Source organism: Calidris pugnax, unplaced genomic scaffold (assembly GCF_001431845.1).
Source record: "Calidris pugnax isolate Ruff unplaced genomic scaffold, ASM143184v1 scaffold273, whole genome shotgun sequence".
Classification (NCBI taxonomy): Eukaryota; Metazoa; Chordata; class Aves; order Charadriiformes; family Scolopacidae; genus Calidris; species Calidris pugnax.
The window spans coordinates 15,151,812-15,177,113 of NW_015094508.1; the positions used below are offsets into that span (position 1 = coordinate 15,151,812).

Sequence of the window (25,302 nt, forward strand, 5' to 3'; positions counted from 1 at the left end):
AAGTTCCAGAGAGCGTAAAGGTCAGGAGGTTAGTGCTGTTACTGCAGTGGCAACCTGTCCCTCCAACATAGCTGCCCCAAGAAGAGGGAGTCTCCAAGGGGAAACCATGCCGCCCCTGCTCTGGCTTAATCCTTGCTGTCAACACCACAGAAAGCAAAGTTTTTCCAGCTGAGGGTAGGGTTTATGTGGGGAAGCTGCAGGTACACACAGGACAACCAAGAGAGATGTTTTATGTGACAGGTATTTATTGGTCGTAAGAAATAAAATCCGTTGCTTAGAAAGCATACAGGCTTCTGGCTGATAATGCTGCACTTGCCTGATCACCCACTTGCTACCCAGCCCTTTGTCCTGTTGGCATCTGAGAACAGTCAGAAGGGATTGGGCTGCCAGGACAACTTGCAAGATACACCACATGAGCAAAGATGTTGCTGTCTGACTACACCGGGCAGCAAGGTGGCTGTGCAAGGAAAGAGTGTAAGAGACTTCTTTTATTCAGGAGCAGTCTTGGGGGACCACATGCGCGGTGTCTCTGTTCCTGTGAGGATGCACTTTCCCTGTAGCTGCCTTTGCTCTGTGGGCAACAGTCTGTCGGCAAACTGGTCTTGGCACAAACATAAATGCATGTGACAAATGCAACTGAGTCACCTGCGCTTACAGATGCAGCTCATGACAACATAAAATGGCGTTTTTTCATGGACAGGTTCTGTGTAAGAGAAGCTAGAAGCATACAAGTCACCTCATTACTTTAAGCTGGCTTTACTATTAATGCACACTGTTTTGACCTTTAAGAGCTTCAGACTCAAGGACAGGTTCAATGCCATGCACAATGTTTGCTCAACTGAATAAGGCACAGTAGGAAGAAGTTACTGTATTAAAAGAGAAGAATCATACCTCTTTGTAAAGCTTAATTTAGTTCTTTTTTAAATCTAAATCTGCTCAGTGCATATGCTTGTATGTGCATATGCTATGTATATGCTTGTGTGGCTTTAAGAAAAATGTATTAGCAATGTCAGACACCGTAATCCATCACTAACTATAAATGCTACTTTGGCAATTGCACTTCAGTGGTATTTTTTAATTCTGATGAAAATGTGAAGTAAGCTAGCCAGCGCTAAGTTCGGGCCTAAACATGAGCCCTGTCATGGTGTGCAGCAGTGAGTGAGCTCTGCCCAACACAGGTCTCCGATGTGGACCCCATGCACACAGGCTCACCAGCCCCGGTGGACTTCACGGCAGAGCTTTCTTTCGGGAGAGCAAGGTTGGAAGGATGTCCATGCCCAAGAGTTGGCACATGTTGACTTACCCCATGGCAGCAAGCAAAATGAACCGTAACGTATCTTATTCACTTTGTGTGTCGCAGGGCCTTATGCTGACCAGGGTGAGAGTCTCCCCCCGGCATTTCAGCCGCCCGGCCTCGCACTCCGTCATGGTCTGGCGGGCAGCAGAGCCGCTCACTTCAGCACAGATCTGGATCCCTCCCTCCTCGCATGGTCCATCCTCCTCACAAATACAGCTGCCGGATTCCGCTGAGCGAAAGCACAAAGGAAAAACACTCAGGGTGGCACCCAACCCAATGAAAACAAGGCAAAAGTGTTCCCACCAAAACCCATTGGATTGACAGCAATTTTCTGGAGGGTGCTCAGCACAAGAAAGACATGGACCTGTTGGAGTGGGTCCAGAGGAGGGAGAGAAAAATTGTCGGGGGGATGGAACACCTCTGCTATGAGAGTTGGAGTTGATCAGTCTGGAGAAGAGAAGGCTGCAGAGAAACTTATTATGGCCTTTCAGAAAGGAGCTTATAAGATGGGGACAGGGTACTTAGCAGGGCCTGTTGTGACAGGACAAGGAGTAATGGTTTTAAAGTAAAAGAAGATAGAGTCAGACTAGGCATAAGGAAGAAATTTTTTACAATGAGGGTGATGAAACACTGGACCAGGTTGCCCAGAGGGGTGGCAGACGCCCCATCCCTGGAAACATGGATGGGGCTCTGAGCAACCTGATCTAGTTGTAGATGTCTCTCCTCATTGCCAGGGGGCCTGGACTACATGACCTTTAAAGGTCCCTTCCAACCCACACCATTCAATGATTCAATGACTTTGTGATTCTATGATTCTATGACTGAGTCTTTTCTTAACCAGAAGTAACATTAGCTGATGTTCAGGCTCAGCAGAAAAACTAGAAATGGAAACTGGGGGCCACCGCTGGGGCTCCCTCTGGTTGGAAAGGCTGGTTGTACTTATAGGAAAAGCTTGATCAAGGTGCCTGAGACATTGTTCTCAAAGACTTCTCTGATGTTACTGCTTGAACGGGTTCAGGTATGTACTGCTCCACAGTCCAGAAAACAGATGAGGGATCTGTCTTTGGACAGTAAGAAACTGATCATGGGATCTTACAACTGGTATCTTTATTTACATACAGGCAGTTTCACTAAGATTACTACTCCTATAAAGTAAATGAACATACTTGTATTAGTGACAACAGCTAAATAACCAGATAAGAAGGAGGCCACATCTGAGATGTATTTTTCATAACTGTGTCTTTGTCTTGGTGCCCTGTGTTTGTTTTGTTTTGCCTGTATTTGTCTCTCCTGAAGCTCCAGCCAGTTTTGATTATCTTTTTTTCGTTATTATTTTTGTCTGTTCAGCCCTGTTAGACAAAACAGATGAACTCCTATCAAGTAATCTTTTTTATTTTCAAAATATGACAATAACAGTGCCTCTATCTGTGGCACTTCTAAAAACCTAATTTACTCCTTTATCTTCCCATTTCTGGCAACCCTCCATTAAATGCAATGTAGTATAGGACACTGAGAGAAATTAGATCAGGGAATTTGAAAACTTCCAGTGCAGACAGATTGCAAATGACTGGGACTATTTCCTCTGAGGGAAAAAACACTCACCTTTGATCATAATATGAGAAACTCGGGATAGGCAGTGAAGTACAAACAAAAGTAAGTGGTTTTCCTAGATAGTATAGAATAAGACATTCAAGATAGTATTTCCTAGATAGTATAGAATAAGACATTCAATTCCTTGCCACAAAATACTGCTGGGAAGACTGCTCAGCAAATTTCAGGAAAGGATTAGCTACTCCTGTTGGCAGTAAGGACCACCACGGTTACCATGTTAAGGAATTTAAAACAAATAGATATAGTGAAAAAAGAGTAGGGCAAGGGGCTGCCCAAAAAATTCCAGAGGACTAACAGGGTAATCTTCTTAACAGGCACTAGGAATAAGCTTTTTCTGTGGATAGTGCATTTTGTTACGATACTTTGGGGGTTCTTTTCTATGATTTTTTCCTGCCATGTTTGGACACCAAACACTGGGTTGATGGTTTTAACCAGCTTAGCAGTGCCTGGTGCTTCTGGTAGGGATTGGAGATACCACCCCAGGACAGACCTACCATTAATGTGTGATTGGGGATAAAGACTCAATTTCAGCATATAAACAATCTTGCTTAAATTACAAAAAATCTCTTACCATCACATTTTTCCCATGAACGACAAGATCCACATGATATTTCAGCTGCCTGACGTATTTTGCAGTTTTCTGCATTAGTAAGAGAATATTTTCTGCCCATGCACTCCAAGGCATGCATCTTGCAAACTGTTAAAGCTGTGTTTCTCTTGGTTCTTTCATCTGTAGCACATGTGTCCAGGGAAGGACTGAAAAACAAGAGCAGGGATCTCAGTATTTAAACGTGTTTTATCTTGGTACTTCTTAAAAAGAGCTGAGGGAATGGAAAACATTCAGGGTCTTGTTCTATTTTCTCCATTCATAGAGGTAAACCCTAAGAGTGTAGCAAGGGAGCTCAAGACATAGGCATGTGAATAATTCAGACTCTTTCTTTTTCCAAAGGATGCTGCACCTCAGCAGAGCCAGAGTCTTTTCCCTCTGAAGGACGGTGATGTTAGTGGGTATTTGCAATTGACCTCAGTAGCAGTGAGTGTGAGATTTTAGTTAAAAAGAGTTCAGACCTCACTTATTCTGTAATATATAACACATGCATGCACCTAGGTACATACACGGAAAAAATTTCATATACACATACATTAAATTATTTTACAAGTATTTCTTAATTATAAGAGATGAGAAAAGATTAAAGACCTTTTCTCTGCTGTCCTTAAAAGCCTCAGCTTTAACCAAATAACATGTTATGATCCAACATCAGAGACCAAAGATATTTCTGGAAGTAGACATACATCTCCACTGAAATTTTATTAAAAACCCACTCTATTTGTCCAGGGATATTATTTGTTTATTTCTTGAAATACAGATATTGTTCTAACCCCCACAAAAATTAGCTCATAAAAGTGGTAATAACAACTCTTGGACAACCTTAAACAGTGTTTGATCTGGGAACAATTCCAGGAAGTGGTTGCCATTTGTGTTTCTTGCTCTAAGCGTAGGAGGGGAGGAAAAAAACCTTTCAATTTCTGGATTTTAACCTCATCCCCAAAACTTCTCCACTTTTTCTCAATGCAACCAGTGACATCTGTGTGAAGTGAGCAAAAAAAGTGCCTCTTTGGGGCAGGCCATGCCTGTGCTCCCCTGGCTGTGCTTTACAGCCACAGGTAAGGTGCTGTGCAGGGTGCGCGAGAGAAGAGATGTACTCCCAGGGGATGGACAGCTTTGAAACTCAGCTCTAAAGGTTTATTTTCAGCACAGCTACTCCTTTTGAGCTCACAAACACTCCCACAGAAACTTCTAGTGCCTAATGGGTCAGTTCTGAGGATCAACCAGATGAACAGGTGTTTGGTGGGGAGGAGAGGCTGATGAGGTACTGTCAAATCACCCTAATGAGCTTTCATGGGCCCCCACTGGCCCTGTGAAAGTGGCTTGTTAGAGTAGGGAAGAGGAATCTGGAAGAGGGAAAGTGTGGTAGCAAAGTCCTGACTCAGATCTTGCTCACTTGCTGACCAAGTATTAAGGTAATCTTCCTTTTTTTCCCCCTGGGAATTAGGAAGTGTTTTTTAGTAGATCTATAAATAAGATACCGAGGGAAAGTGCCTGCTCCAAGCTTTGGGAATGGTTCTTTGAGAGATGGTTTTGAAGCATCTTAAAATAACAGGCTTTACATCAAATTTAAAATACCTGCACCTTTGAGATATTTAAAATCTGGCACAAAGTTCGTTAGCTGAGTCTGAAAACTTTGCTGCATCTCCCTGCAACCAAATGTGTCTTCAAAAATTACTAACTGCATTACTTCTCCTACTTACACTAGCATCCTCAGCTGCAGTGGGTCCTTAACTGATTTAAAATGTGAAAGTCAGCTTTACAGATAGAGGTATAAGAAGAACTTTATCCTTAAACATCATCTTAAATTTGGAAGAACAAAGTGTGATCCAGTGAAAGCATCTAATCCATAATTAAGTTGTTTATTATGTTTAAAGTTGTTCAGAGGCCTTCTTTATTTGCTTGAGTGAAAAATCTCAGTATCTGAGTCTGAAGGCCAAAAACTTGTATGCAAGGCAGCTTAATTTAGCTGAGAAGATGAAGGTCAGACACAAGTGCACTAATCTGTCTGCTTTGCACCACTTCAGTTACACCCACAAGAGATGAGGGAGTCTGATTTAACCAGCTGCTGAAGGTTGAACCCAGGGAGTTCATGATCCATGTCGGCAATCTCTCAGTACAGTATAACCCCTCAAACTGCCTTGAGAGTGCTTCACGTATTTGTTATGGTTGGGTCAGCTGGGAGAAAGCCAGTGGAAATCAACATGTTCAGATGCATAAGAAAAAGAATGGAAAATTTATACTCATAAGAGAAATTAATGATTTTGCACTCATTGCTGAGAAAGGGTATTACAGGGCTGGGAGCATCACAGCAGTGCAATAGAAGTTATTAGAGGCAAGGAAGAATCCTCCTGTAAAGTGAATGTGAAAAATTAAATACCTTTTACCTGAAAAAGAAGGCTTGGGTAAGAACAAGCTTTTACTAAAGCACATATTATGAGAAATGAAACAGCAGATGTAAGTCAGAAAATACCTATCTCCCTTTCACCTACAATGAGAGGCAGTAACTTTCAGTGAAACTAAAAAGTGAAAAATTCAGCATGCTGGAAATAATTTTAACTTCTTAAAATTATATTCAAGACCGTAAGTTTTAGCATAGACCAACAACTCTTAGGAGACACATAGATGCCTCACAAATAAATGTTGGGGAAAAAAAGAGGGGACAGTACTTAAAAATGATCAAATCTCATGTTTCACTGTGGAAATAGTCTTTACCTACTGGAGGCTGAGATTTCGTCTCTATATAAAACACTAACTGTGTTCTGATCCCTTTCTTGCACCGGGCTGATTCACACAGAATAGCTAGTGTCCAAACTGTTAAACTTTCTTTCACCCCAAAAGATGGGGACGGCATCAGACTGCCTGTTAGGAATGGTCCCTGACCCTAGTGTCTCCTCCACTGTGCCTGGGAATCATCAGGGAGTTGGCCCGTGACAAAGTTCTACCAGTTCTGCTTTTGCAGTTTCACAGCTCTGGTGCCCAGGATCATTCCCTGGCTCTAACTGATGACAATAAGACACCACGTCATGCAGGACAAATTACCCCTCAGCAGCCTGTTGTGTGTCTCTCTCCCTGGAAGTCTCTGTTGCTAGTTTCTTGGAAACTAAGAGGATGTAGGAATGGTATGAAACCATTGCGTTCCTGATTTCCCACGTGAACACTTATTCCCAGCTCCCTTCTGATTAGAGGCTGCTGCTGAAACTCACTGCCACAGCAAAGCAACTTCTGATCTCCGAGGAAGGACCAGGATCTGCTTACATGCCTTAGTCCTACAGCCTTAACAGACTGGCAGATTAGTCTGCTTTGACAGCTGATGATTTATCCTTCTATTATTAGATGTGTTATTTCAAGACAGAGTGAAAAGATGGCATCAGGTAACAGAAATGACTGTTATCTATCTTCCTGCCATTTTGAACATAATTATAAAAAATAGAAACAGGCAAGTAGTACATTAATTATAACTGAAGCCTGAATGCATAACTGAATGTAATTAATTTAACTTCCAAGGTTATTGTGAGTCTGCCCAAGGCCTTCCCTAGCTTTGTGGACTCTCCTCATCTGCTGTGCAACTAACCTCAACACATCCGTGAACCAGAAGGGAGTTGTTGCCTCATTTTAATGAGTGTTGAGGCAAAAGAGTATGACCAGATTATTTACAATATTTAGGATAGGATTAGACTCTTAGAATTGTTACAAACCTGACACTTATCTCCACGTGCAGGACAGTGGCCCCAGATCCTAGACAAATGCCCAGTGCCTCTAGAAAACCTGAAATAAGGTCACCAATTTTAATTTTGAGGTGTTCAAAATGTGCTAATTTTGGCTTAGATCCAGAGTCACTGTGCAGGGCACTCTTGAACTACATAGCTGATGGAAAGTGTGTGTCCTCCACTGAGAAGTTCTGCTACCTTGAAATCAATTGAGACAGCTTCAAAATTCCTTCCTCCTACTACACAAGGATAGGTCAAACTTGGTCTGTTATCCTAGAGCTTCCAAAGTGCTCAGCTCCTGCTGTGGCATAAACCTGGCCAGATTTCATATCCAGAGCTGACACCCACTCTGATGATTTTACAGGTGACTTCAGTCTATGAAAAGCAGCCAGATGTTGGAGTGCTGAGCTCTTTGGCACATCTGGCCATCAGCATCAGGTGGTCTCAAGGTATCTTCTTGTTACTCCTCTGTTTTGGTTCCATTACCTCCATGTTTAGCAAAGAACTGAGAGATAGTCATCTCCCTACATTTCTCCTGCATTGCTTTTTGCAGGATATAGGCTTAGATCAAACAGGAGACAATAAACTCTGGTCTGCAAGTTATCAGATCACCAAAGGTGATGTAACTGGTCTGTGCAAACTACTGTGTCAATGGGAGATTAGATTATTGTGCCTTTCATAACCCTCAGCAGGGAAAAGAAATCTGCTTTATTGCACTAGCTTACTGCTTTGATGGTTTATGTCCCAAGGGCCTCTGTTCTAACTTTTTCTCAATCTTCCATATCTTCAAAATATCATTTTATCTTTTTCCATCTATTTCACAGATCAAGTGGAGCTGAAATTATCCCTTCACCTTCTGTCACCCAACCAAATTCCATCACTGCTAAAATCCACTGACAGCTCTGACAAGGCAGGTAAGTAATGAACAGGACATTGATTGAGCTGTAAAGCAAACAAAGTACAATGCCTCCTTCTCATATGAGTAAAGCTTTCTCATCTGTCATGGAATGAAGACTTAAGAAATTTAATTGGTCTTGAATAAAGTGAGAAAGTCATCGCCAAATTCAGCCTGAACTTACCCACACTCATAGGGCATTTTGCACACACATTGTGACTGATGCACTTTCTCCCATGGCTGACATTTAGGCTCTGTCACTTCTGGTTTCACACTGGGCACTGAAGTAGAAGAACACAGACAGTGCTATTAAGGGTCAGAAAAACAAGGGCTATTAAAGGTCTACTCAGAAATTATTCTATCAGTTGAGCTTAAAAGGCTTTGCATTATACAACTGTGACAAAGTCCCATCCTGCATGTTCATTAAAAGTATCTACTGCGTAGAAGGAATCAACACTATTAAAAAGTGTTGATTCACTATTAAAAAGATTATCATGATACACTTTGCAAAGTTACTGTTCAGTAATTTATCCACAGGTCATGAGCCAGATGGAAAGAGACAAGTACTATGTTCAAACATTCATCTAATTTCTGCAGCAGCTGCTTGTCTCTGCTACACTTAGCAGTGCTGAATCACAGCTGGCAACAGCTTTATCATTAGGTTTCAGAGTTGCTGGCTTCACTATAGTTAGTAGAAAAGCCAAGGCTCTGAAATCCTATGTAGAAATGTGAACCTGAGTATCTTTATGCACTGATGGTAATGAAAACTATAAGTTCCATCCTTAGTCCTCAATCTGCACTGACTCTAACCACAAAAGCAGTAGTCATTCTTGGAAAGTTTTCATGATTACACAAGTACTGGTCTTTGAGTGTCGAGTTGTATTCCAAGCTTGAAAATGAAATAAGCCTTTGCTAAACTTTCCTCGGGAGATTTCGGTAGCAAGTAATGGCGAAACTTTGCTAAATCCAAATGGACACACTTTCTGAGAAAGTTTTATCCTGATTTCTGTTTTAGATTACGTGTCTGTAGTTTTCTACTTTAACATAAAAATTTAATACTGTTGAACATTGTGGCCTTTAAGAAAAAATCTTCCTTGTGGATTAAGATTTGCCAAGCAAAACAAACAGGCAGAAATTGCCAGAGAAGAAAAAAAAAAAAAAGACTTGCAGTGCATTGCGATACAGACAGTAGGCATAATCCTCTCTTCTTGCAGAGAGGAAATTTCCACCAAAAATCACTTCATTGTGTTCGTCCTTGGGGCCATTGGTTATATACTTGACTGTTACTGGCACTATTGGTGACTAAATACTTTCATCCAAAGGTATGTGTCCCACTATGTGTGTGTACACATATCGTCAGTAGTCATCAAGTTGTGCCCTTCTCTGCCATCAGAGACTGTGCGCATTGAACAGCTTCCAGACAGAAACGCCATATCTCGAAAGTGCAATTCATATCATGGTGGTTTTGTACAACATCAGTGGAAAGCAAAGTATACTTGGGTGGCAGAACACACAGCATACATCCCAGGAAGTACCTTAAAATACTGTAAGTGACAATACTTGATAGTCACAGGGGGGTGAGAAGCAAAAGGAAACCTCACAAGAAGTGAGGCATCTTGTTTGAACAGCCCACAGAAACACATGCTCATATTTTCTGTGCTTTCTGCTGGTGATATGAGTATGGCTTCTCCTACTACATCAGCCACAGCTCTGTCTATATCTTATCTACATCAGCCACAGTCTGTCCAGGAAAAAAACTCCTGCACTGTACTCAGAGAACTGCAATGGCTTACCTGGTTCCTTGCACCGGATACTCTTCATGTCGGGAGACCACTTGAGACTGGGCTCACATAAAATGGAGCGTGCCCCTTCTAACTGCATGCCATGTGGGCAAGACAGAGTTATTCTCTCACCAATCTCATATGCAGCTTTCCATGGCTCTCCTTGCAAACCTCCCTCCAGGTCGGGCAAAAGACAAGCCGTTTCTAAGGATTGAAGCATTTGAGATAGTCACAGTGAATCAGTGGATTGCAGAAAGCAGTCACACATTTTATCTTCTCAAATTCCTTAACAAATTGAATGGTATGATTAGTTGATTTTCCTGTAGAAACACATCAATCATGTTAACACAGGGTTATGTGACTCATCACACCAGCCAAACATGTGCGATGCCCAGGACAGAGTGATAATATCTTCTCCTACTGCCTGCAGGTCCAGCCCTAGCTTGAAGAGGGCTTCTCTGTTGTTAGGAACCACGCTTCTGTTGAGGGCTTGTACTAAAGTGTAACATCCTAGTAGAGAGAGGTCACACATACAGGACCCTGGTAGACCAGGCAGTGATACACAAAGAGATGGCATTTAAACAGCATGGATTAACATCTGTGGGCAGTCAGTCCTGGCTGGAAGGAGGAAAGGATGCTTTTAAATTCTGAAAACTCTCAAGTCTACCTGATCACGCCGAAAGTTGACTGGCAGATAAAATGTGTAGGGGAAATGAAGAAACCCTAATGGTTACTAACTGGCTTAAGAGGAAAACAGTGAAGTGGGAAGATATCCAAGATGTGAAACGATCCTTGGAGTTGTGTTCTTATGACAAGGTGGTTATTTGAGAACTTTGTGGTTCAAATGGGCCCAGTACTGCCCTTTGGACCTCTTCCTCAGTTTGCTTTAGACATAGACTCATCCCCATGGTTCTTGGATATAGCCACAGGACTGAATTAATCAACAAAATTTGCTTCCACAGGAAGCAATTCCTGAATTGGAATTTAGTCTCCATCACTTTCAGCCTTACATAAAAACAGACTTTATGGGCATGTTTCTATTTCAGTATTACAATATCTGGATTCAAAGTAAAAGTCAGTTTAGACCTGATTACATCTAGGGAACTGGGAAATGCAGCTGTTTATTTTTCTGCTGTTAATGTTGGAAAACAGACATTCAGAGGTGTTTCCCTGGAATTCAGGAATAGAGTTTTATTTCAAAACAAGAATCAATAAGATATACCCTGGCAATGCTTGTCTCCAACTTGCCACTGTAAATTACTGCCACACTTAGCAACGGGATCGCCAACAAGAGAATATCCATGTTTGCAAGCATAAACAATGTTTTTCCCAACAGGATAAGAGTTTTCAGCATTCTGAAAGAAAAGGAACAGGTGAAATTTTGGATATACAATCTAAGAATTGTCAGCAGGGTTCAACTCCCTTTAATTCTGGGATGCTGAGGAGAGTGAGAAGCATTAAAGTCATTCTACAACACACTAATCTGGAATATTGGGGGCAATTATATCTGGAATATATTATATTATATCTGGAATATCTGGAATATTGGGGGCAATTCTGGTTACCAAGAACCAGTAAATGTGATCAAAATGGAGAAAATGCTACAAGTTAGCTGGTAGAATACAGGATATTCAGACTATCTTAACTTAGCAAAGGGAGGGTTAAAGTGGAAGGTACCCTGTGACAAGGCTCTGGGAGCAGTATGTCCGTGAGGGACCAGAACTCTCCTGCCAGTGTATTAACTGATTGCAAATATGGCATTAGAAGGGGAACATAAGCTCTTCAACAGCCTTCTGGGGGGATCAGTGGAGGGTGTATTCTTAGGATGGCACGTTATCAGCTTGCTAAATGTTATTGTGATACGGTCACTCAGAAAAGCTGGACTTGAAGACACAGGTCTTTTCTCATTTTCTATCCCACTCTCTTCTAAGGAGAGATTTTTTGAAAAATTGAAACTACTCCACAAATTGCAGGGTTTTACCTTTACTTTGTGAACCAAAAAATCAATATGGGAGACAACTATTGATTATCAAGAAAAAATCACTGGCAAAAGAAGGCGCACAAATTTTGGATCTCGCCTCAGGTTGCAGTTGTACAGAGACAACTAATGGATTTTGAACTAATCCTTTTATCTATTTATTGAGCAAAAAGACTCTAGACAGCCTCTTAACATGGAGAAGACATAATCCATGCTTCCAAGGGAGGAATTTAGTCTCCCTTGTTAAATGGGCCCAAGTTACAGTCAGCCACATACTTTGCCAGATCATTGTCTCACCAGGGAACAAAAAGTTGAAGTGTAATGGCGAGTTATGGGGTATAGAGTGAAGATTCCTAAAATCTGTTTATAATTTTGCTATGGACTTGCTGGATGACCTTGGACAGTTTACTATCTGTGTTGTTTTTTCTCTAGTTTCCTATGCTTTAATATGTAACTTATGTGTCACAGAAATTTTTTAATATGTTTATAGGATAAAGGACAAGTCGATTACTTTTCTTGGTAGGTACTATGGTCCAGAAAAGTAAAGATTTTGTTCTGGTTTTGGGGGGGGGGGCTTATTATTATTATTTTATTTATTTATAAGAAGAATTCTTGTCTAATGTCATGTAAACTTCAGCCAGGAAGAAATGCTGAGAGAGCTGCTATACAGTATCTCTGAATTTAATCTTACCAAGATAAATACAAATTTGCAAGTGAATATCTGTATTAACTGTACTAGAGACACTGCAGGTAGGGATCGGACAGATAATAGAGTACTAGAAATAACTTACTTGAACAAATCCATTTTCCAAGAGAGGAGGAGGTGAACAGAATTCTGTAGGAGTTATGGATAAATCAAAACAGTGTGGCTCAATCAAGCTATGAAGCAAATCAAAGTATGATTTAGTTTGAATTTAATCTCCCTTTCTTTCAAAATTCTACACTTTCTAGTGAAACCCATTTTCAAGACTATTATGCATCCCATTTACATCACAATTATACTTAAGTCAGGCACTGCCAGGCTATCTGAAAGAGTGCTAAGTAGAATGGTGTCAAGTTTACTGGCTTTTACCCCATTTTCTAGTCTTGCCTTGTATCAGATTCACAGCTTCTGAATTTCATTTTCTTTCAACTTAAATATGAAAGCTCAGTAAGTGATCTGCTCCATGAATTCAATAGCTTATGCACTCTTCTGACATAAATTTTTAAATCTTCCTGCAATCATGCTCCAAATGTTTTTGGTTTTTTTTTCAGCTTACTGAAAATGTTGCAACTCTTCATCTTCACATGGTCTGCTTTCACGCTGCTCTCCTATGCAGGCTTTCCCACCGCCTCGCGGGGAGGGGTTGTTGCAGGCTCTGCTCCGCGATTTCCTTCCCCCTGAACAAGGACTCCAGGAAGACCAACAGCTCCAGCGTCCATCAACAACACCTATGCAATGTTTGGGAATATTTCACATTAAAACATTTTGCAGGTTTGTGATATAAGACAAAAAAAAAAAAAAAAGCATGTGCTGTTCAGATCTAATGATGATCCAAACTGTGACCTTATAAAGAATTCCAGATTGCAATGATCTAATCTTACCTAAACTCATATTTTACACAAGTATAATTCTATGGAGTCTGTCAATTAGCTATTTTTGTATTCTCTTAGACTCTGATAGCTGATATAAATAATTAAAAAAATAAAGTGCAAAAGTTTTTGACATTATTGATATTTATTCATTTAGTATATAAACTTATTTACAGAAGGTTACATTTTGAGTGGCTAGTATTGTCTGCTGCATTTAACAATAATAATAATTAAAAAAAAAAAACGTTCTTTGTTAAGTATTGTTTGGACACATCAAGCAAAGGCTCAGGCTCAGCACGACTGTATGTCTGCAGCAACATCTGACCCAAGCAGCCCCTACACATCAGCTCCTCACGGAGGTGTGCAGTGGGACAAGCGGATTCTGGAAGGAGGAGAGCATGCTTCGCTGTTTCTAAACTCTCATAAGTTTAAAGAGCACTGACCTGGCTGATCTTGCACAAGAGTTCCCAGCTCACAGGCTGCTCCAAAGGTGTAAGGCTTGCAGTAACACACACACCGAGTTCCTTCCACAGCCGGCTCACCACCGTTCTGGCAAGGCTGACATTTGCAGGGATCATTTTCAGCCATGTATTCTTCAATGGCTTGTTTCAGGTAATGCTTTTTGACTGAGGAGCAGGGTACTTCCTTTACCAGCTCGTATAATGGTGTTAGCTGCACACAGTAGAGAAATATTTATATTAAATAGTTATAGTTGGGATATAAGAGTTTATGAGCACATTTTTTAATGTAAAATAATTTGTCAAGTATGTTCCTGTGATGCTCCAGCACATGAGAGTTGACAGGTGCTCTGATTTATGAGATAGCCAGCTAAAATCTTATGTTAGTATTTAAAGTTAGCCTTTTTCTGAAAGGGAAACAGCATCCCTTAAAGCTAGTGGTAGATTAGTCATGTTTAAAAATATTTGAGCTTTGAGATTACGCTTGAGATAAAAGTGTAACACAGACTACCAATGTATAGCAATCTGAATCCTCACCCAGCTATTTCCAGCTGGAGAAGCTGGACATTTAAACAACACATTATGGTATTTCATTGAACTGTGACTGAAGGTAACAATAAGCAAAAACTTTTTACGTTCCTATTATCTATTTTCACAGAATGACAGAATGATATGGGGTTGGAAGGCACCTCTGGAGATCGTCTAGTCCAACCCCCCTGCCACGGCAGGGCCACCTAGAGCAGCTTGCACAGGAGCATGTCCAGGAGGGATTTGAAGACTCCACCACCTCTCTGAGCAGCCTGTTCCAGTGCTCTGTCACCCTCAAAGTAAAGAAGTTCGTCCTCATGTTTAGGTGGAACTTTCTATGTTCAAGTTTACGTCCATTACCTCTTGTCCTGTCACCGGGCACCACTGAAAAAAAGACTGGCCCCATCCTCTTGACACCTGCCCTTTAAGTACTTATAGGCGTTGATCAGTTTCCCCCTCCAGACTAAAAAGACCCAAGTCCCTCAGCCTTTCCTCTTAAGAGAGATGTTCTAGTCCCCTAATCATCTTTGTAGCTCTTTGCTGTACTCTCTCCAGCAGTTCTCTGTCCTTCTTGAACTGGGGAGCCCAGAACTGGACACAGTGCTCCAGATGTGGGCTCACCAGGGCAGAGTAGAGGGGCAGGATAACCTCCCTCGACCTGCTGGCCACACTCTTCTTGGTGCACCCCAGGATGTCATTGGCCTTCTTGGCCACAAAAGCACATTGCTGGCTCATGGTCATCCTGTTGTTCACCAGGACTTCCAGCTCTCTCTCTGCAGAGCTGCTCTCCAGCAGGTTGCTGCATAGGGTTATTTCTCCCCAGGTGCAGCACCCTACACTTGCCATTGTTGAAGTTCATCAGGTTCCTCTCTGCCCCACTCTGCACTCTGTCCAGGTCTCACTGTATGGCGGCACAGCCTTCTGGTGTTTCATCCACCCATCCCAGTTTTGTATCATCAGCAAACTTGCTGAAGGTACATTCCATCCCTTCATCCAGATCATCGATGAATATATTGAAGAGCACTGGACCCAGTACTGACCCCTGGGGAACACCACTTGTTACGGACCTCCAACTACATTCTGTGCCCCTAATCACAACCCTCTGAGCTCTGTCTTTCAGCCGGTTTTCAGTCCACCTCACTGTCCATTCAGCTAACCCATACTTCCTGAGCTTACCTATGAGGATGCTGTAGAAGACAGTGTCAATTATTATATTCTGTGCTTTTACATTTCATTGAAAACTTTCTGACAGAGATCTTTGTGGTTTATACCATTCTTCAGTGTGTGGAAGACTTAGGCAAGGTAGCAGGGAATATGGTCATGCCCAATTTAGAAGCGTTTGGCTTCCAGAACCTCCAGTTATGCCAAACTTACGGATGCAGAGAGAAGGAGAGGGATAAAAGGGGTACGCAGAAGTTAGCAAGCTGAGTGGAAGCCACACAGACCTGCCAATCCGCATTTTAGGAAAGGAGTTATCTGAAATCCAGGCTTTCTCCAGTGCTAGGGTGACCCTCTCTTCTTAAGCAGAACTTCAATAAAGTCACTGAAGGTTTGTAAGATTGTAGGTATTGATCTGCCAAAGGACCTAGACTTATGATACAGCTGATCAAGTTAATGGAATTTTCTTCCTGTGCATTATTTTTTCTCTTTTAAAAAGTGATCTGAAAACAAAATGATTGCAGACTACAGCTTGATTAACCACCAGCTGTATCTTAATCATTTCTCCCCTTGGGGTGATCCCATCTGCTCATGTCTGCTTCAGAAAAATAGCCTTACCTTTTGTTTAATTATGCTGGGATAGTCTGTCACTGATCCGGCCCAAGAGGAGTATCTCTGACTGTTACCAGCAGGATTATTCAGCTCTAGATAACTAAGGCCAGCAACAGTACGTGGGTTTCCTCCTTCTACGTAGGGGTTTCCTTTAATCTTATTACCACTGCTTCCTGTAGATTCAGGATGGGAAACACAGAAAATAGCAGCATTGCTATATTTACAAATGGAAATGGAAACAATACATGGAAAAACTATACTGGCAATCAGTGAAAGGACTCATCAGTGCAAATCAACTGTCTGTGCCTGGATCAAGAGCTTGCTAATACACGGATAATATATAAGAAGTAGCTGGATTTGCAGGTGTCTTGGCAGCCTTGACTTAGACTGTCCAGAAAAGTACTAGTTACTGGGAAAGCATTAGCAATGATTGATGGGTGTTGGAGATCCTTTTAAAGTAGGCACTTGGCGTCTGGGCTCAGTGTGTTAAGAGTTCAACAAAGCTATCAACACCAGCTCCTCATTGTGACAGCTATGTAGAAGGAGGTCAAAGCTGGAGACATGTCAACTGAACAAGTCACTGTGGAACACCTACCTGAAGAACTCCGTAGCAGTTCATCCAGTTTGGAGCACTTTACTTCCTTCTTTTTCACAAAGAAGAAGTTCCAGCCTGATTCGGTGCACTCGTACATGTCTTTTATGCTCATACCTGTGGATAATTGATCCATTAGCAACACTGTACACAGAAAGTGTATTAGAGTAATTTCCAGATTTCCCATTGGCTTGATATGTGTTTTGGAAAGAAAAGAAGCATGAAGTATTAAGACTAAATTAGAGGGCAACTAACTAGCACATCCTGTGGGAAGGTCCACATGTTGCTAAAACCTATGGATAGAGGCTGAGAATTGGGAGGTGTATAGGGAAAAAGTTTGTTTCTTTCATCTTTTTTCTGAGCAATCCCTAATCCTACAACACTGCTCCCCACTGAGTACAATCATACATGTCACTCTAGTGTTTGCTGTGTTTGTAACTTATTCTGCTTTACACAATTTTGCCCAACCTTCATCTCCAAGTAACTTCTAAGCTTTAACATTATTCAAGAATTAAACTGGCAGCAGAATTCAAGTTTAGCCTGATGACATCCTGAACCAACTATCAAAACTGCTACCCTGAGCACTGCAGGTCACAGATGTGGACCTAGAACTAAATGTGATTTGAGCACTTTTCTAATCGTCTTTATTTTCGCTGTGAAGAGAATGTGGTGACTAGTAGAAGTCTCTTGCTTGAGTTTAGATATTAGCTGGGACAACATGCAAAGAAATTTTACTTCTTATTTATTCACTTTGTTTCTTGTAACAAATACTCTAGTACTCTACCTTCTTCTTTCATTTTGTCAGTATCCATATAAAAAAGAAGTTTGTAATGTCCTCCTAGAGATCCAGAGTGTATGAAATGAGTCCCAAAATGTTCAATAAATCTTCGGTAGACGTTGTAGTCATAGATGACCGGAAGGTTGGCCAGTTCCTTCCAGAAGGGCTCCGCAAGAGTGAGAAAGTCTGGGCGGTTGTTAATAAACTGAGCAACTTCCACACTGTTCTCAATAACCATCAGCTGCTTACTCTGGGGGAAAGAAGAGATGTCAATCGTGCTCCATGTCACTATTAGGGTGGTTTCTACTAGCCAGATGATGACATGCACACTATATTGGCTACTAACCAACAGGTTACAGAGCTGTCAGATATGTCTAAGGGACTCAGTGAATGCAAAAAAAGAATATTCTGAAGTTCAGAAGTATCTTTTGGACTGTCATTTATAAATGCTGTATCGTCTTTCTTTTCCTCATGTGTACCTGAAAGCCAGCATAAGGAAAAATAAGAAGGAAAACGTCACTCTTCAAAGCTAATGGTGGTTTCCAACACCAGCAGCCTAGGGTAGCAGGTTAACAAACATTATCTGAAAGCAAATCAGAGACACTAGAGAAGTTATCTTTGCACCCTGTTTTGTCTAGAGGAGCCTTTCTTTGTAAGAGGCTCTAGCCATTTTGAGAATGCTGCTCCTGAATTAAAAAATACTGTATGTGTATAAAGTAATGGTGACCTCAGCCTCTCAAAGTTGCTTTTGAACTTTGTTATGCTAAGTCTCAAAATACATCATTGTTAGTGTGGTAAAATGAGCTTGTTCTCTGTCAGCTCGGGGGCCATAAAATGTAGAAATTTTTTACTTGATTTTATTTGCTATAAGACAGATATTATACTTCATAATTGGAGTTACTCTCAAATTATTTATCTAATGCTATTTTTTAAAAAGTCAAAGGCATATGCACCGTGACCTCCTGGCTGTTTAAGACACCAGATCTCTCTCTGAAAGGAGTTCTACTAGTGAAAAGTGTATTATAAAATAGACTAGCTTTAAGCACAGAATTATTTCCATATTTTTGTTCCAAGCTACTGACAGAGGTAATGGAAGAAAAAAAGTGCAGTAAATCATTAGAAGAAAATGGAAAAAGATTAATCAATTAGGATAAAAATATTATGTTTTTCTTCCTCAAACAGGGAGGAAAACAACTAGTAAATAAATAAATTACTAATAAAGAGGTAAAATGGAGAAAGTAAAAATAGCAGCCAACCCTTCATAATTTATAGTCACATAGTGGTCTCTTTGTATAGGTTTTATGTGGATTTTTTTCCTATCATGCACTTTTTGCCAAAAATATATAGATAAAATGAATATTTGCATCTCACTATAAAAGCATATGATAAACATGGTGAAAATGTTTATGCAAATTACTAAGCCACAGTGACTACTTATACCTACCTTTTGACTCTGTTGTAGAAAATTATTATGTATATTTCTGTGTCCACTGTTTGATTTCTCCCTGTGCTCTGTTTGTTTCATATAAGACCAGCTGCTGTTGAAAAACTCATAACTGAAATCATTCTGAATTTTAACCTAGAAGATGAAAGATAGAATTCTGTATAAAAAGCTCCATGAAGGATATTAAAAATGATAACTTAGAGAGTAGAGGAAATCTTTCCTGATGCAAAAAATAATCCAATGTGTTTTTCAGGCTGAATCCATTTCAGGTTTCATATAAAGTACTGAACACTATTGGAAAAGCATTACATATATATACTTTTAATATATTTGTATATTAAGTATTTACACTATAAAGTAAAGTACAATAAGGATTGGTTGGCATGCTTTTTGATAAATGTGAGACAAACCAAATCTCTGAGACAGTGACTTCAAACAAGGCATAGCTCTGGAAGATCTCCACAAAGCACCCCAAAGCCCTATGCACATAAGATTTCTTGGGGTGATTCACTACTTATGCTAAGGAGTTGGCTTTACACCCAGACTGTGTAGAATTAGAAATCTGTGAAATTAGAAAACTGTGAGAGAATTAGAAATGACATCCAAAGAAACATATTTTTTTCCTTCCATTTTAGCAAGACTGCTAAAGATTACACCAGTTTGTATTTCAAAATAATAAGTGACTGTAGAGAGGGAACAGGTGATGTTTAGCTGTGTTTAGGGAAACCTAACTGCCAATAGACCCTGGAAGTTTTGCATCATTCTCCTAGTTTGAATCATGAGTCTAAATATAATGCTGTATTTAATGGATACATACCTGGAAAGTGTAAGCAAGAACACTTTCACTCAGCCTGTAGTATTGTCTCCCATCGCCACTAAAGACCTTTCTGCATTGTCCTCCAAAGCTTTTTGTATGAATGACTCTTCCCCGAGTCTCACCAGTAATGGCATCAAAGCTACAAGAAGAAATACATGAAAGATCATTAAGACAGAAAAGTAGCAAATTATTTTACAGAAGGTGCAGAGCCATTATAGCTGAATGCTGCATCTGCAGATTAAGACCATGAACCGATTTAATCAAGAAAAAGAGGTATCAACTGATAGACTTCTATACCTGAAGAACTGCAGCGTGTACATCATTTTACAATGTGGAAAACAAAATGTTGCTGTTGATTTATTAACAAAAATGAACACATATCAATATCTGTTTACACTTAGATATTCATATTTATCACAATGTGATTTATTAAGTTTTATTGTTCCAGCAATTAATGCAACACAGAAACAACAGGGCCTCCATTCCAAAATGCCTTTGTGTTATATGTGAATTATATCACATACCAAATGATACAATTATGCTGCAGAAACTTAGGATAATTATTTTGCCAGGTTTCAGATGGGATATATAAACAGAATGAACAAAAAGAATAAGCATTGCTGGCTCATTTTTTCTATCCTGATGATTATGTGTTATTGGTTGATATTCCTTTTCATACATTAAAAGATGCTTTTAAATAGCAGGAATGAAAGATAAAGAGCTATGCTCTTTAGCTGTGCTTCAGGTCAAAGAGCCTGTACATCCTGGCTGCACTGAGCCACTGGTATGATGAAGGCAGTTGTACTGGACACTTTTGTCTATGGAACCTTTTACCATAGCCCCAGGGAGTCTCTCTGTAGAGCCAGAGCTTGTAAATATGGCCAAAATGTAAATGCATTTGGCACCAGTACTACTGAGCGCGGCACAGAACATTACCCTGCTCCTGTAAGTTCTGAATTCGGAGGCGTTTTATCGATATCACATACAGTCATCTTCTCTTCACATCTATCTTCATCTGCACCATCTTCCTCACAATCCTGATCTCCATTGCACACAAGAGATCTGCTGATGCACTGACCTAAATCAGAACAAAATGCATGGGGAAAGAGACCTTTGTTCATTAGAAAATAAATCACGTAAATTCAAAGCAGAAGCCCCATTCATCTACTACTTTAATTAGCTTGTTTGCTCCCACAATGAACAGTCTGTGCCCAGGAGGGCTTGTGATACAACAGTAAATGTAGACATAAAGAAATAGTGTATAGTACACTTGAGGGAACCACTGACATTCAAGGTTTATGATATATTAATAAAACAGTTGACTTTTAGATTTATTTCCCAAGCCTTCATCCTTTGACCCTATCACTTGTGATTAACTGTGATTATCTCACTGGTAGTAGCAAAATATGTTTATCATATTCTTCTGTGATAAACATCTAACTACTGAGGTAATGTGCTTTTTTTGTGAAGGTAATGGAAGCTGCTTGGATACTAGCACTGGCTTAAGGGCCATTAGTTTCCGTGACCTAAGTGATTTCCAAGCCTAGAACAGCTTCAAACAATCACATCTAAGGTTGCGTTCCTTAATTGCCTTCTTGTTATGAAAAAAACTGTACTCTGGGATAAATTAGTAAAGGAGAATGACTTAGAGAGGCTACCAGGGCTACAGCATATTATCTTCAAAGATTTTCAAAGCTCCAGGTGAAATTATAAACGTGCACAATAGGCTGGAAACAAAGGAAACATCCTACTAAATCAGATTTATCACTAGGTCAAGGGTTCTGTAAAGCCATTGCCCATTTGCTAAATTTCAAAGATAACACAGTTACCTTCTTAACTTTATGACCAGAAAATGGTGGAAAAGACCTTGAATGATACCTGAGAAACACCTGAACCGATCACCACAGCCATCCTCTGTTGGGCATCCCCTCGTGGGGGTGCATGGTCTTGTTTCAAAGGCGTCCCCAGAGCAGGGGTTTCCCCCGTATTGGCCGTAAACTGCCACTGTCCGTCTCCGAATCTGAATGCAAATCAAGGGAGATACTAGAAAATCCAGATGAAAATCCAGATGCAAAGCAGGAAGAGTTTACTAGTGTCAAGGCAATGCTACTACTCTACTGCTGTAAGGAAATGAAACATTAGCAGTTTTTCTGAGAATAACCACACTTGGTATTAACACAATATGGTAACAAAGACTAAATTTAATAGATATTTTATCTATAAGGTTTTTAGACTGATGCATAAGTTTGGTTAGTTTGTTCAAAAATCTAATACATAACTGAAACCCAGAGAAAGCTGCTGACACATTTCAATTCTGTTTTACATTTTTAATAGGACCAATCATGCCTGATATGAATCTGCTGAAGTTCTTCAAAGTAAACAATGTAATTAAGGAAGATGATAAAATCTAACATAAAGTGGGCTACTCCTTGCTTCTAAAAAGAATTAGTCTCATGGTGCTTCTTTAATTTTGACTAATCCCTCCCTAATTGATGCAACATCAAAGTAAATGAGAAGGAAAATCAAAAGCAAGTGTCTTGCACATCAATAAACTTGCACTGTAAAAATCATCAACTTGTTTTCATTGAGGATATTACTTTGCGACCAAGTTTTCTTTCCTTAAGATGTGACTCCACTAATGAAAAATCATCGGAATTGGTACAAGCCAGCATCAGGGGAGGAATGTCTCAGTTTAGAGAACAGTTCAATTGAGCTTTTTGGAACTATCATCAAAATAAAAGATATTATATCACATTTTACAACATTAATATCATAGTTTTGAAAAGGAACATAGAGGGACAGGATAGAGGATTTCCGTTCCGATTTCTTTGTCATCTATCCTTCTTGTTCTACTGGGGCTTTTCTCTTGACACCTGACTCGGGGTTTTAAAGACATAGCAACTCCTTAATTACCTTAGCGGAAAAAAGCATATGTTTGTGAAGTCATGAGTACAGAAAAAAATGTATCTGGCTATACCTGTTTTTGAGTACAGCCATCGCACTCGGACCACGCACCAAAAGAATTCCAGCGGCAATGGACTGGAGAAGGGCTGCTCCAACAGTATTTTTTGCATTAAAAAAAAAAAAAGGAAGAATAAAATCATCAGGGATATCCATCCACAAGCATTAGTCCATTAGTGCAAAACTCTCCGAAACAGCAAAGCCAGCCTTCAATAAAAATTAGGGGCAGGAACATGTTCCCTCTAAAGCCATTGGGAATTGTTTGTCATGTGTAAGAGTGAAACCAGTTCCTGCTTGGGCTTTCTGGTCACTGAACAAGAGAAGAAACTATTCACCCAGCCTGAATATCAGCAAGGACTTTGTGCAACCGTATGCCAGCTTCCAAGACCAGCCGCGCACTGCAGAGCAGGGAGAGGTCAGATCCCGTCCTGAGACGGGCAGGGAGCTGCCAAGGGGCACCGTGTGTGTCAGGGTGTGCAGCAGACAGACCTTCCACGGCAGCTCTCCAACACCACCTTTGCAAATGGGGGGCACTAAAGGGTGCAACCTGCCCCCGGGATCGGGGCTGGCCTGGGGTAATCTGCGCTGTGTTTGGCGGGGGTGTGTTGCTGAGGCCCCCACCACCCCTGTCTGCTCTCCTCCCAGGGGACAGCTGGCTCCTCTGGGCAGAGGTAAGGGACACCGTGATGCCTCACTCTTGTCACCACTGATGGCAGCGGCAGCACTCACGCCAAACAGGGCCTCCTCCCCTGGGAAATATATCTGAGGATCCCTTTAAGCCCTGTACTCTGTCATGCACCAGAAGTTGTCTGTCAAATTGTACATGCTTAGTCTTCAGCACGTAATTTACTAAAGAAATATTCACCTGGAAAAAACGGGAAAGAAGCCTGAAACTTCCAGCAACAGGAAAATCCCCAGCACCTGAAAAAAAGAGGAGCAAAAGCAAACTTACTTTGCTTTTCTGCTTTTTCTGTTAGCTCGTGCAACTGTTCTAACTTTCTGCAATCTTTACACAGGTCAGTTCAAGAAAAAAAGGAGCACATCACATTGATATCCCTCAGCTTTGTTGTGCAAGCTGTTGTTTTTTAGTTTTCTTCTTTCTTGCAATATTAAATTTTCAGCTAAGTATTTCTCCATATAAATTAATATTTCATTGCACTTGCCATATTCACTTCATCAGTACAAATTAAGTAAGCAATTGTCTTACCTTCATGTTAGATTAAATACTCAGATATCCAGCAATTACCAGGGAAAATGCACTTCCACTCAATTCAGCAGCCAAAGGAGTCAGTCAGTCTGTCTGCTACTGTACGTCTCCTCTCATTCTGTCTTGCTATTCTGCTTTTCTTTCCCTAAAAAGGCTGAATATTGCCGAGGAATTTTCATCTTAACCCATCTAGTCCTCTCCAGGGACACAGCCTGCTTTGGGAGCTGCTCAGTGTTTTTAAGACATATAAATCAAGGCTTGGATGTACTGTCTAGGGCTGGCACAAAGTTATGAAGAGCGTTTACTGGAAAAACAATCCTCTTTTCCTTATCTTCTCTTTCACAGTTTCTTTCCTCTGAACAAAACTTTTCAGAGATCCCAGGCCACCTCTGGTGTGACATATACTACACCAGAGCTGAATCCCCATCTTCCATAGGAAAAGCTGATCTAGAATTAAGCTGAGGTTGCCAAGGTTTAATTCTGGTCACAAATCTTCAATGTCCACTTCTGCAATTGTGCTGAATTTTGTGTAGCAGTTCTCACACTGGAAATCAGCTTATGTATCTGAATGTGAGTTTTAGACAATTCTGGCACAGTCGTGCCTGTGTAAAAGACTTCAAAAGGTCATGCACAGGCTAGTTTCAATGACACATCAACAGCTGGCCTTCTGTGGGAATGCTCTTACAGAACTACGAGCACTTCGCTTTCTCTTTCTTCACCCTCCCATGTCCTCTTATTTTTTCTCTTGACTTTTTTCACTTCCCAGAGCTGATCCATTCCCATAACAGCAAGCAAATGCTGGTACTGGGGAAATTTCCATTAATTTATCCTAGTGGAGCTTGGACAAAGCCCTCATGGAAAAGCAGCTCCTCTATCTGAAAACTCTTCAAATACTTCATCTCAGGCACAATATCTGTTCTGAACAGTTTAACACAGCCCTCAGAAAAACAAACATTTGGTGTCACAGCATCCCTATATGGTGACTTTTAAACCCCATACTTTGTTGGCATGGTCTGCTTTCCTTAAGAAGGTGCCTAGATTTCGGGTCTTTTTATTCCATCCATGTGAGGGATGCCTATATCCACTCCTCAGAAGTTACCAACCCCAGAGCCAACTTAGGTAAGCCAGGGCCCGTCTTTGGGACTTTTCACATTTAGCAACTATGAACTTCTCTAATAATGTAATTCACACTCTTTCATTGCTTCTGTACATATTTTATTGCTATTGATTGAAATCCTCATGCTCCTATTAAGTTTTATGACTGATTTGTGCAACATTATCAGTGGTCATTTGGCT

The 25,302-nt window shown here is 40.6% G+C and overlaps 1 protein-coding gene across 1 annotated transcript; it reads right to left on the reverse strand.

Moving 5' to 3' along the window:
• Positions 1-224: 224 nt before the first annotated feature.
• On the reverse strand, positions 225-24,368 carry C7 (complement component 7). The gene is made up of 18 exons (XM_014965139.1): positions 24,007-24,368; positions 23,665-23,720; positions 22,816-22,888; positions 21,717-21,858; positions 20,775-20,916; positions 19,839-19,977; positions 19,022-19,156; positions 17,584-17,827; positions 16,803-16,916; positions 16,214-16,380; positions 13,895-14,123; positions 13,139-13,310; positions 12,671-12,758; positions 11,124-11,256; positions 9,914-10,105; positions 8,305-8,401; positions 3,480-3,664; positions 225-1,526 (listed from the first exon to the last, which is right to left on the reverse strand). The coding sequence occupies exons 1-18, from the start codon at positions 24,010-24,012 to the stop codon at positions 1,339-1,341; spliced, it is 2,502 nt and encodes an 833-aa protein (XP_014820625.1). The 5' UTR covers positions 24,013-24,368; the 3' UTR covers positions 225-1,338.
• Between the last annotated feature and the right edge of the window lie 934 nt (positions 24,369-25,302).

Excerpts from the sequence above, each read along its gene's own strand:
- C7 (XM_014965139.1), bottom strand. Across the intron at positions 20,917-21,716 it reads TCGGTTCAGGTGTTTCTCAG|GTCAGTGCATCAGCAGATCT; the intron begins GTATCATTCAAG and ends GTTCTGATTTAG. Across the intron at positions 12,759-13,138 it reads GAAGAGTTGCAACATTTTCA|CTTGATTGAGCCACACTGTT; the intron begins GTAAGCTGAAAA and ends TTTGCTTCATAG.